General features: G+C 30.0%; 1 protein-coding gene across 1 annotated transcript; it reads right to left on the bottom strand.

Moving 5' to 3' along the window:
• Window positions 1-6,088: 6,088 nt before the first annotated feature.
• On the bottom strand, window positions 6,089-12,066 carry LOC136200591 (auxin transporter-like protein 3). Its single transcript, XM_065990968.1, has 8 exons — window positions 11,796-12,066; window positions 11,486-11,671; window positions 11,196-11,308; window positions 10,119-10,302; window positions 9,789-9,886; window positions 8,435-8,642; window positions 7,344-7,601; window positions 6,089-6,601 (listed from the first exon to the last, which is right to left on the bottom strand). The coding sequence occupies exons 1-8, from the start codon at window positions 11,955-11,957 to the stop codon at window positions 6,413-6,415; spliced, it is 1,398 nt and encodes a 465-aa protein (XP_065847040.1). The 5' UTR covers window positions 11,958-12,066; the 3' UTR covers window positions 6,089-6,412.
• Window positions 12,067-13,011: the final 945 nt, after the last annotated feature.

The following is a 13,011-nucleotide window of genomic DNA, read 5'->3' as shown; positions in this document are numbered from 1 at the left end:
ATCTGTCTTCTCGGTCATGAATCTTATCATCTAGACTTCACACGTGCGTCATTTTATCAGTAACAAATCATAAACATATGTTGGGATGTGAAAAAATATAAAAAAAAATAATAAAAAAATATACTGTCTTTTTGCATATCAATTGGTGCAAAATAATGAACAAAAATACCTGTGTTTTATAATAATGTCTGAAATTGACTCAAATTACCAACGTTAGGGGTAAAATTGCTCTTGGCTACAAACGTTAGGGGCAAAATTGCACCATTTTAGACGTAAGGAGTAAAATTGCTCTTGACCCAAAACGTTAGGGGTATTTTTGCACCTTAACCCAAAGTTTTCTAATTAAACTTTTCTATATATTAATATTATTTTAGTTCATGCATGAAATTATTAAAAATATGATGAGTCTATATTAAAAAAATCAATTTAACCATTTAAGTTAAAGTTAATTATAAAAGAAAAAATTAATTTGGGATTTCCCTAAACATGCTTTTTTTTTTTTATATCAATAAGTATTTTTAGAGAAATTTTACGATACTCTAGGGAGTAATACACCCGATCAATAAAAATCGTTTTACATACCATCATATGAAAAACTATTACTGTAAAGGAAACAATATATACATGTGGTGTTAATTGATTTTGAAAAATCTTCAAAAGAATTTATATTTTATCCAAATATTTATTTATATATTCTTATTTATTCACTATTTTTCTATCTCGATAAGAAAGTCTCGTTGAAAGCAGGAACGAAGACTGTGACGACTATTTGATTTTAAAAGCTTGATTGAGATTGAATCTGCTTAGGACGCCCTTTTATTTCTCTCTTCTCCTTCTCTCTCTTCTAATGAGTTTTAAGTATAAAAAAAATAGATTTAACATATTCCTAAGATTTCTTTAAAAAAAAAAACATATTCCTAAGATTTCCAAAAATTAAGACATCCAAAACATTTTTAAAATCTCTATTAAGTTTTTATTTCTTTATAAACTACTATTAAATTAGGAATTATATTCTTAATAGAGTTTTTTTTTTCTTTTGGTATATTTCCCTTTTGGCCCGACTTTGTCAACCACTCGTCTCCTCACATATCGTCGACTAAGTGCTCGTTATCAGCTCCATAATTTTTATTAGGAATGGCAATTTTCAACATGAAAACACGAACAAAAACAACTCGATTGATACGTAAAGTCTTTCTTTTTTTCCTACTACCCCATAATTTGTAGGGCGGGGCTTGCACATGAGTGGGTCTGTAAGTTTCAACAGAGGTCAAGAAAGATATGCAAAATGTGCGTTTTGAGTTGGAGATTGTATTGCTTTCCTCTCCATATTCTGACCATTTTTTTCTTGTTTTAGTGTTTACTTTTTCTGAGTAAACATAAACATGGTCACTACCTCTTTATTTTTGGGGTCTACACCTTTTATCTCATAGCCCTCAAAATTCACATTTTTATTCTACCCAAGATGATCTTTTTGGGATTAAAATTAAATATCAATCTAAAAAGAATTCCTTACTTTTTTGTTTTTTTTTTTGAATCAAACAAAAGTTAGTGCACCTACACGATTCGGTTCTAAAAGAATAATAACGAAGAGCATCCTTAAAGGATATTGATGAGGGTAAGTATTGGACGAGGGCCAAGGATAGAGTTAAGAGGAGAGTCGATCCGTTCTCTAGACCGCCGAAAAACCCCAATGAAGGGTTTTCTATCCTATCTCCTCCATTCCCTCCCTCCCTCCATCCTCCCATTTCCGCTATGACTGAAGCCTCTAAGAATAAGACTTGACCAAAGTAGATAATATATCTACTTAGTATTAGACGAGAGCCAAAGGGTCGTGAAGGTTGGCTGACGCTCATGAAAATCCCAAGAAGGGTTGTCAGTCTTGGATCCCCCATTTCTCGGATACCTTCCAACCATGGCAAAGTTGAAGACAGTGGAGGCTCAACAACCACATTTGTCAACCTATTTTTTCAATTGAGCCAACCCAAAACAACGTCGTTTTGGATTGATCCAAATAACATCGCTTTGCATCTGTCCAATTAAAAAAAAAATAGAATGGAAGAAACAAATTTGTGCTTCCATTCTAATTCCTTCTCTTCTCTTTCCGAGTTTCTTTCTTTTTTCGATTTCACACAAAGAAAGGGAAACTTAAGCTTCAACATAAAAAAAAATATTAATTAACATCAAGCAACTACCAACAATAATATATAATTAAATACTTACTATGTTCCATAATATTTATCTTTTAAGATTAAAGCACACGAATTAAGAAATATAATCAATTTTAACTAAAAGACTTTAATACACTTGTATTAATTGCACACACTAATTAATTTTTATCTATTCTCAAAATAAAAAAGCAACTTAAATATAGGTATATTTGGTATCAATTAATGTGCATGGATTGAATCAAAACGTCATATATTATGGAACAAAAAAAATTATATAGAAAAGACAAATATTATGGAACGGAAGGAGTAGCATCTTAATTAAATTTTCTATCCTTTATATTATACAATATTATGTTCAATATATACTAAATGATTGAATTTTTTTATCAAAAAGATTTACATTCCAATCAAAAAAATGGTAATCTACAAACATTATTAATCAATCAAAAGCACTCTTATCAATAATGCTATAATTGAAGATAATATAAATTTAGGGACAGAAAAATATCCTTAAAACCTAATTTGTTTTAACTTTTATTTTTATTTGTAGGAGGCACCAATTATTATTAATGGGTACCACCATAGTAAATCCACTTCAAAACAACAACTAAATTGTTGAAAATTTCATTGTTTGGTTGTTTTCTAGTTGTTCTTTCTTTCACAATTTGTACAATTGGTTCATACCAATTTTTGCATACTTCCAACTAAGACAAGGTTGAAAGGATCCCAACAAAGTAGAAAGCAACTCAAATATACAAGCCATTGATTAACCAATTTGCCAAACAAATTGTGACCCTTTTCTCATTGGCAACTTAAATAGGAAAATTGAAAATTCTACAATGGTCCGAAATCAAACTGGCCATCTTGAACCGTTTAGCATATGACCACTGATTGATTCAGAATCAGTTGATCTCAGGCTATAAAAGTCTTTATGGGCAGTAGTCTTTAGTTGTTCATTTGTGAAAAAAAAAAAAAAACAAACAGTTAGTGTCCAATGGTAAATACAAGATTGGTCTGCTTGGAGACAACAAATTTACACGTGAAAGAAAATTTTGTTCAATCGAACTTGCTCAAATCTTTTTCATACATATATATTATTATTATCTGAGTAGTCCAGAACTAATTTTTACTTACCATTGTAAAACTACTCAAAATTAAGCTAGATTTGGACTACAAAAGTAAAATTGAGTGGTTTTGAATAAACTTAGAAAAATTTATCGTCTATCATATATTAGTCAAGTTGGATTTTGTAACTAAATAGAAACTCAATGAGTTAACCACCCTGAATTTTAATTTGTCAAAAATAGTGAGATGAAACCATCCATAGTAGGGATAGTTTCAACGGTTGGGGCCCAAAACCATCCATGGTAGGAGTGGTTTCGGTGGGTCGGGCACCTCCAGGCCCCCCTCTGTCTCCACCCCTACTAGTGCCTTACAATCAATTGAGTATTTAATTAAAGGAATAAGGTGCAAATATACCCTCAAAGTTGAGGGTTAAGAGTAATTTTATCCCTAATATTGGCAACAAATGTCAAATTTATCCTTAACATTGGCAAGTTGAGTGAATACGAAAAATAAGTCATCAAACTGTTTTCTTAATCATTAACCTTGTCATCTACATGTCACATGTGTATCATTTTATCACTTGTTAGTAACAGATCACAAACATATGAATAGAAGTGAAAAAAAAAATTTTAACAAATTATTATACTATATTTTCTATTAGTTGGACAAAAAATCTAAATATTTCGTCGAATATGTTAATCTTCAATTCTATTATTAAATCACTAACAATATGAAAAAAATAATAATTAAGAACCACCTGATATGCAACTTGTGCATAATAATAAATAAAATATATATGTTTTATAATGATGTATGAAATTGACCAAACTTGTACATATTAGACTTAAATTTTCTCTTGACTGCAATATTAAAAATAAAATTGCATCATTCTAAAGATTAAAAGTAAAATTTAACGTTAGAGATATTTTTACACGTATTTTTTATTTTTTTTAAAATAACTCTAATATGATTATGTGTGTTAAAAGTAAGCCTAAAGTCTTATCCATGACCCTTTCATATGGCACTTTCTTCCTTTTATAAGTTTCCAAAAGTTTATGTGACATCTTATCATCATGTCTTTAAAATTATTGAAACCTATTGTTATATATATGTAGCCTAGCTAATTACATTTTGTCCTAAAATCATGTCAAATTGCATCTAATTATATAAAGACATTCTTTTTTAGTAATAGTTGATTGATGATTATCTTTACCTAAAAAGTCAATTATGAAAAAGATTACATTATTAATTTATATTTATAAATATTAAAGTATAAAGTATAAAAATACTCTATCATTATCAATTAATAATAATTTTACTCTTAATATTATAAAATATTAAGATGGTACGGTTAAGAGTATAACGTTAATAAATTGAGTTAATTTCTTATATATTTAAAAAAATATAAATACTTTATTCATGTTTTCTACACTAGTTGGCTATTTATTGTTTCAGAAAGCAAGTTAATTTCGTTTTTTTTTTGTTATTTCAAAATACGTATGGAGATAGAATGCCTTTAAATGGAGATAATTGCATCAAATGACTAGCATCAACGGTTCAAAATTTTCATTCATCCATCAGCAATTTGCTCAGAAAAAATCAAAGTACGGTTAGAATTCCAACCCGATGATTCTTATTTCGAAAGTTCTTGATACTATTTCAATTGACGAATTTCGGCCTATTGTTTGCAGTAATTTATGTCTCAAGATTGTCACAAAAATCTTGGCCTGCCAGCTGACTAGTATTTCTAACAGGATTAGAAATATTAATTCGAAAAGATAATGAAACATGAATTAAATAATAATAACACAAAAAATATTAATAAGCTGAAATTACAGTAATACAAACGAAAGTATGTACTTTCAACCTTTAAATTGATAGAAATTAGATAGATGCTAGAGAAATTAAGGCGTGATATTATTAGTCTCCTTATTAAGATAGATTTATCCGTAATTGGCTATCATCTCTTAGGATATAACAATAGCATGCTAAGAACTCTATCCGTGCATAGAGGTTATCACCGGAATAAGAATACAGATCGAACAAAGTGACAAAACGGGAACAAAAATTGACGCGCGTTGTTCTTAATCGAACTTAAAAGAAAGAAAATAGTTTTTTTTTTTTTGAAAATGACACTTCTTCATTTCTTACCCCCAAAAAAATATGAGTTCAAAGGCAACGATTGGAATCTTGCAACGTTTTCGGTTTAATCCCAACATTTAGGATTGGATATTTAATCCAATCCCTAACCGTTTTATTCATATTTTATCCAACAACTCCCCACATGAACAAAACTATAAGCAAAAAGATTCGACACGGTGATAACTCAATGTCTGCATAGAATAGGTAGGCAACAACTTTTAATCATACCTTTGAACATTCCTTTATAAAAGTATATTTACTTTATTCGCTTACTAGTACGCGTGATGTCCTTCAACTATTCTACCATTTATGTAAATAATTATATACTTTACATAAATACCAACCTAACACGATTTTTAGTTTTCATGATTATATTCCTTATAGCCATGAACATCTTTTGGTTTTGCTAGAGTTAGAGAACCAAATCCTATTACAATTGAAGTTCAAACATTTTCAGCATCGGTTTCACAGAGGGACATCTATTTTTTAATAACATATAGTGCTTTAAGTCATGTTGATGAGACTTGTTTGCGTTATTCGGTCTCTTTTTGACTTTCTTTAATTTTTTTTAATAATATCGAATTTTGGGTTTTTGAGAAAATTTCTTCTGATACCAATGTAGTTGAGACGAGAAGATCTTTTTGAGATATATGGAATAACCTTTCACCAAAAATAAATAAATATATTAATGATATTAGATGATGTAAATAATATTAAAACAAAAGCAAGAGAGTTGTTGCATTCTTGAAAAATACCTCAATAATACATCTTACAAGAAACAATATAAGAAATTTGAAAAAAAAAAAAGTTACAAATACCAATCTCTTTACACACTTAATCCTCAATTAATTATCTCTTGACTTGTGAAGTAATAAACTTAATTGTCTTTTTGAAAAGAAAAGAAAATATATCTATTGATCATCATCAAACCTTGTGAGAGAGACTTCTTATAGAGGTGACACGTCAGTTAGTAGTAGTATTAACGTGTCACCTCTTAATTGGTCTAGGATTAGTTGGTTCTGGATTAGAGTAGAAATTTATTTTTTAGGACATTGATAGCATTTGGTGAATAAGCCAAATGTTTTAATTTGATGTATAAAGTTGAGCATACTTGCCCATCCTCCAAATCCAAATCCAACCACAAAAACCCACACTACTACAAAAATATTGATGCAGAATAACCCAATCCAACCTCCTAAAAATGATGGTGGTCTCTCTACTGCATTCTGTGAGAAAAAAAAAAGTAATATGCATTAGTAGTATCTTAAGTTTTTATTGAAAAATAACGAATAAATGGTCTGATTAATGTTTGTGTTCGATTAGAATTGAAAAACAACTGTCTATGTCTATTTCGGAAGAAAAATTAGCCAACATGTATGAGAAACAACTAACAACAACAACTAAACCAAACAAATTCTTAATGTCTGTTTGGTTCACTTGTTGCTCTTAGTTGTTTACTGGTACATATTAGTTGGTTTTCCTTTAAAAATAGCTTGCATCGGTTGTTTTTTATTCCTATTAAAACAGTCTATATTAATCAAATAGTAAAAATAAGCTACAAAAAAAAAAAAAACCAGACTGACACTTAGGGCCAGTTTGACATTGTTGTGGGTAAAAGTTCAAATTTCTTTATAAATTGTGAAAGCTGCTTTCCCCAAAAGTTACAAGTTGTAGCTTCTCCTAAAAATGACTTTCTCAGCTTTTACTGAAAGCAATTTTTTATTTATCAAACGTTGTTTTTAACTATTTCAGCTTTCACAACTTTTAAAGAAAGTAAATTTGTTTTACCATACAGTGCTTTTAGCTGGGAAGATTTGCTTTTAAGTCTGGAAAAGCAACGCAAAAACTGGCCCTTAATTTACAGGATTAGCTCGACTCAAAATGAGTATCAATTTATTCCGGCATTTGATCTTGTAAATTGTGACCAAATTAGTCGTTTATCTATTAAGTAAAAGTAAGATGAGTAACCTCTCGAGAAGCTGCAGAAGAGAAAGTGATCATATGTGCCAAAGCAGGAATAATGTAGACAGTAAAACTGACAAGAAGAGATCCAACAGTGGAGTTGATAGGGCCAAAGAAAGGGAAAATAATAGCCAAGAACCAAATTGGTATAACCACAGGAAGTCTAGCCAATGCTTTCTTCAACACACTTTTTGTGTCATGAACTCTAATGAATTTCTCCCACACAAAGTATAATGGTGTGCATGCAAATCCAAACGTTATAAACTGCAAGAACAAAAACAAAAATATATATAAAAAAAATCACTAGAATATTGACGGTCACGGAATACAATTAACTCTATGCCAACTAAGTATCATGTTGGTCAAAAATGTTAGTTTAAAAAAGAATTATGGCTTATTAGTATGTATCATGTGGCACACACGTGGCTGTCACCTGTTTGCCACATGATCAGCTGTAAAAGCTAGACATGTCAAGTGTGGCGCTTAAGATTTAGTTAACAATCTTATATTACACGTCACCCGTTCAAGTGAATTTGTGCACAAAAATTCACTATAAGGATTTTACAAAAAGCTTAATTGACCCTTGAACTTACATGGTGTCTCATTAGTCTCCGAAACTTGTTTAAAATATCATGATTAAGTCCTAAATCTATAAAAACGCCATAAAAAGTACAAAATAGAAAGTTAATTTGTTTTTAAAACTTAGAATCACGAATTAGGCCTTTATTTTTTAAGTTTTGAAGTTTTTTATGGATTTAGACAAATTGCAATGTATATCACTTTAAACAAGTTCAATGAGCAAATGGATCACTGTAAGCAAGTTCAGGAAGTCAATATGTCACTTTAAACAAATTTAGGTGGTCAATAAATTATTTTAAACAAGTTGGAGGGCTAACGATACACCATGTAAATTTTGAAACCAATCAAGCTTTTTAAACAAGTTGAGGAGGTTTTTAATGTGTTAAGCCTCAATTTTACCGTTTCTTTCTTTCGGTAAGAGTAAAATTGATCTTCCCTAATGAACTTGGGTGCAAAAAATTTACCCTTAGGCAGTAAAATTGATAAAAATGTAAAAAAAAAAAAAAGGTAAATGGAACCTGATGAATGAGCATAAGAACAACAGCAGCATCTCTGTAAGAATTTCTTGGAAGCAAAGCAAAAGCATTAGAATGAGTAAGTAACATATCCCCAAATGCCCAATATACTGCTGATGCTGATGGTAATGTTAGTGTTAACACATATATTGTTGCCATCAAATATATTAATTTGAATTTCTGTGGCTTCCACATTGCATGCATTATTTCCCTGCATAAATAATAATTACTTAATTAATTCTCTAATTAATCATACATATTTCGCGCTCGCTGGAATTGAAAAACAACTACTTATTCTGAACTTCAAAACCGGACATTATGACTACTGAACTTTAATTGCACTTCACTAACTGTGACTCATTTTACAGTTGATCAAGATGATTATTCAAATTGCAGGTAACATTTCATTGTAGAGTTTATGAAAACGATAGTTACTCAAATTGCAAGTAACATTTCATCCTAACATTTCATTTAGAGAAAAAAAATCTTCAAAAATAGTGATTTGGAAAAAAAAAAAAAAAAACTGTAATTGTAAAAAACTCCAAAACAGTGTCCTTGGACTTTGCATTTTGTGGTTGTCAGTGATATATTGGGTCATATGGAATTTCCTTGTTCTCTCGCCAGATTGAGATATTCTCTGTTTCGCTAAGAAAGATTGATTAAATCATCCAAATTTTGGAGTGAAAATCCAATCAAGTTCAATTAGATCTGTGTTTATTAGGTGCTCAAATTAAAAAACGGTTATTTTTGCTTTGATAAAAGTATCATAATATTAGTAAAGTGCAAAATCTAGAAACCATAAATCCAATTTTAAAGTTTGGGACCATATTGAAAATAAGAATAAACTTGAGGGACTGTTGATGTAATTTACACTCTCTATATATGACATCAATATTATTTTATTTTTCCCATTTTTCTTAATGAGTAGTATAAAGTAAGTGGAAAACACAATTATTATTAGAAAGTTGATTACCAGTTTCTAAGGAAAAAATTGTTCCCTTCGTAGGAAACTATTTCCTGTAATTATGCTTTTTTTCATACATATAAATTATAATTAATTTAAGGTGAGGATGGTCTATTTTTATATTTTCCTAAAGGAATATCATTTACATTTTTTTTTTGTTTTTAAAAAAATATTTAATTTTTTTGAAGAAAGAAATATAAATATTTTTAATATAATCAACTTCATATTAATTACTATAAAAATAAAATTAATTCTAAAATATCAAAGCGGAATCATGTTATGTGATCCGTATATTTCACGTAATTATATAATATTAATAAAAATAATAATTGTATAAAACTGATTATATTAAATAAATTATCTTTATAAATTGTGTCGTAATTTAATACTCACACTGTGACGGCATGCCCACCAAAGGTGTAAAGAATGTTTGTAGCCCCAGTAAAGTAGAGAACTAATTTTGTTGGACCAGAGTGCTTTACTCCTTCAACCTTCAAATAAATAATTAAGAATAATTAATTAATTAATTAAACTAATTATATATTAAACAATAGAATTCATTAAGATAAATCCAAAATTGGACTTTTTAAGTCAAATAGACAAACAGTAATAATAATAACTAATAAATAATAATTAATTACTAATTATCCTAATCTAAATAGACATGAATTTTTAATTAATTTTAAAATGTATTTTAAAAATAAATAAAAAATAAATATATACCTGTCCATGAATAAGGGAAGCAATGGTGAGATACCAAGCAGTATAAGTCGTCATAATAAGGCCTAAAAAAGACCAAATTCTGTAATTATGAAAGGAAGGAATGAAGACTGTAGTTGCACAACAAGCTCCAAATATGTAGGTCCATGTTCTCTTGTCTAGATTGTCATTTATGTAGTAAATGTTGCTGCATTTAACACATAATCATCATTGATCATAAACTAGAGCCGGATAGCTGTTTCGGAAGTAAAATCAGCAAAACAGTAAACAATAACAGTTGAACGTAAAACAGGTCCATAGGCCATAAGTGTCATAGATAGACACTGTTGAGTGTGTTGCAAGAACTTTTTCCAAGGGACCGAACTCCAAGTGGCGTAGGACCACTTAAGGGTCTTATTGGCGGGCTAGAGAGTCAGTGACTCTACGATCCCCGCCTCCAAATATAATTGTAAACTTTCTAAAACTTTATACAGTTTAATACATCAATAGCTCTTTGAATTTGTCTAAAAAAGTCGATTAGCTCCTGAACTTACAGAGTGTTTTATTAGTTTCATCGACATACTTAAATTGACTGATTAGCTATCATAATCTGTTTGTGAAGTGATCTATTAGCTTCCTGAACTTGCTTACATTGATCTATTGCTTTGGCACGTGGATTTAAAAAGGTAATCATGTCATTTTAAGCAAGTTGTGATCATCAAGTTCATGAGCTCCTAATTTTGACCCCTAAACTAAAAATTCAAAACCAGTTAGAACCTTAAACTATTAAAATTATCAATTAAGTTCCTAAACTAAGAAAAAATCATCAATTGAGTCTTTATCGTATCTTAAAATCAGAAAATGTGACTACTTGACATGGACTGTAATGGTATCTGCGTCGGCTCAAAATGGATTTAGAGAACGGATTCTAAAACTGTTCAACCAAATGATTTTCAATGAGGACTCAATTGATGATTTTTGCTTAAGACGAGGACTCAATTGATGATTTTGATAGTTTAAGATCCTAATTGATTTTGAAGCTTTATAGTTTAGGGATCCAAATGGGTATTATGCCTTAATAGAAAGAGTTATAGACTATACCTTGCACAAGCAATCAACTGAATTACAGATCCAAATAGAAGAAATGTGCAATTAAAAAAGAGCCCTGCATTTCTCCAATGTTTCCCTAGTAGCCCATCAAGAACTTCAAACCACTGCAAATTAAGTTTTAATTAAAAATTCTCAATTAGTATATAAAATTAAATTTGAAATAACGATGTCATTAATATAAACAGTAGATATAGAGTCTTGGATTAAGATTGACAAACAGTCAGAAGGTACCGCTAAACAGCAACAGCTGAACCGAACAGGCCAGTAGTAAGACGAATTACCTGAATTACATGATTTCTGAAATCAACTTTTTCTCTTTCCTTTCTAGTCCTATATTCAACATATAGAACACTGATAAGGTAAGCAGTCCAACTCCCCAACAAACCATAAAACAGTTGGAAAATAATCCCAGACAACATTCCAAGTTGTGAAAATGAGTAAGGCAATGTCAGAAGAACTTGAGCAACCTACACCCAAAAAAATCAAAAAAGATCACAACTTTCATGACTTAAACATATTTCAAAACAAACCCATAATTTATTAATCAAAAACACAAAAAGGGTAACTAAAATTTCATAAATTTATAAGTACCTGATTAGAAGAACAGCTGAACCAAGCATCATAAACAGAACCACCATTCCAGAAAAAGTTGGATAATTTAGACTTGGTACTTGAAGTGGAATTATTGGTGTCTTCTCTTTCCATTTCAATGTAATTTCCTGCTATGACAGTCTCAACTTTCTCAGAAGCCATGGCTTTTTGGGTTAATGGTGGTGGGAGAAGAAATTGAACTAGTAGTATAAATAGATAGAAAAGGAAGTCTTTTTGGGGCTTTTTTTCTTCTTCTTCTTATGTTCTTCATTTGCTTCCACTTCATACTCTCCATCTTTATAAAAAAGTTTTTGAAAAGCAATAATTGAATCACCTTAGTGGGGACCTTTCTATATATATAATACTATGTGTTAAATTGATAGTTAAAGTATAATGTTCAATACGCTTGAAACGAGTGACAAATACAGAATTGGTCGGTTGGGGGAGGGCGATTTTGCACGTATGTAAAAAAAAAACATCATTGTGTTAAATTGAACTTGTTCAAATTTTTTTCGTATATATACGTGTTATGATCTGAATGGTCAAAAACCAAATTTTAAGCACCAATGTAAAACTTCTCAAAATTAAATTATATTGTGTTTAATATTCTAACATGTAAAAGAATTGTGTCGAATAGAAAAAAATCGGATTTAGAAAGGCCTAATAGGCCAAAAAGATTTAGAAATTTGGATTCAAGAAGAGTCTAACACGCAAAAAAAAAATAGAAATTTGAATTTAAGGAGGGCCTAACAGACAAATAAAATTAGAATTTTAGATTTAAAGAGGGTTTAACAAGACTTGAACCAATTTTGAAATACTAATTTAACACCCTATTAAAATTTCTTGGGGACAGAGGGCCGGAATCACCACTGTCTCAAATTTTGCAGAGACAGGGGGACCGAAACTACCCCTAGTTATGGTAGTTTCGGTGGGTAGAAAGACTCATCCCCCTGTATCCGCCCCTCTATATGTCAAACAACTAATTTTACTAAAGGTTTTGAACACTAAAAACATATTTGGATAGAATGTTGTTAAAGTAAATATCAAAATGAAGGGTATTACGCTAATTACATAATAGTATTTGGGATAAACAATTATTTGTTTCCTTCTTTTTCCGAAAAGAATGCATTTAATAAGCCTCTACCGGACAATCAATGTTAAGTACAGATTGCAAAAAAGACGGAACATCAAAAAAACATGGGACAAGAATAAGAAA

The sequence above is a fragment of the Euphorbia lathyris genome, chromosome 7 (assembly GCF_963576675.1).
Source record: "Euphorbia lathyris chromosome 7, ddEupLath1.1, whole genome shotgun sequence".
Classification (NCBI taxonomy): domain Eukaryota; kingdom Viridiplantae; phylum Streptophyta; class Magnoliopsida; order Malpighiales; family Euphorbiaceae; genus Euphorbia; species Euphorbia lathyris.
This window is presented reverse-complemented; position numbering and strand designations above follow the sequence as displayed.

Coding starts and splice junctions, on each gene's coding strand:
- LOC136200591 (XM_065990968.1), bottom strand. CDS start 11,957: ATGGCTTCTGAGAAAGTTGAGACTGTCATAGCAGGAAATTACATTGAA. Junction 9,887..10,118: donor CTTCCCTTATTCATGGACAG/GTATATATTTAT, acceptor ATTTATTTGAAG/GTTGAAGGAGTAAAGCACTC. Junction 8,643..9,788: donor GGTGGGCATGCCGTCACAGT/GTGAGTATTAAA, acceptor TTATTTATGCAG/GGAAATAATGCATGCAATGT.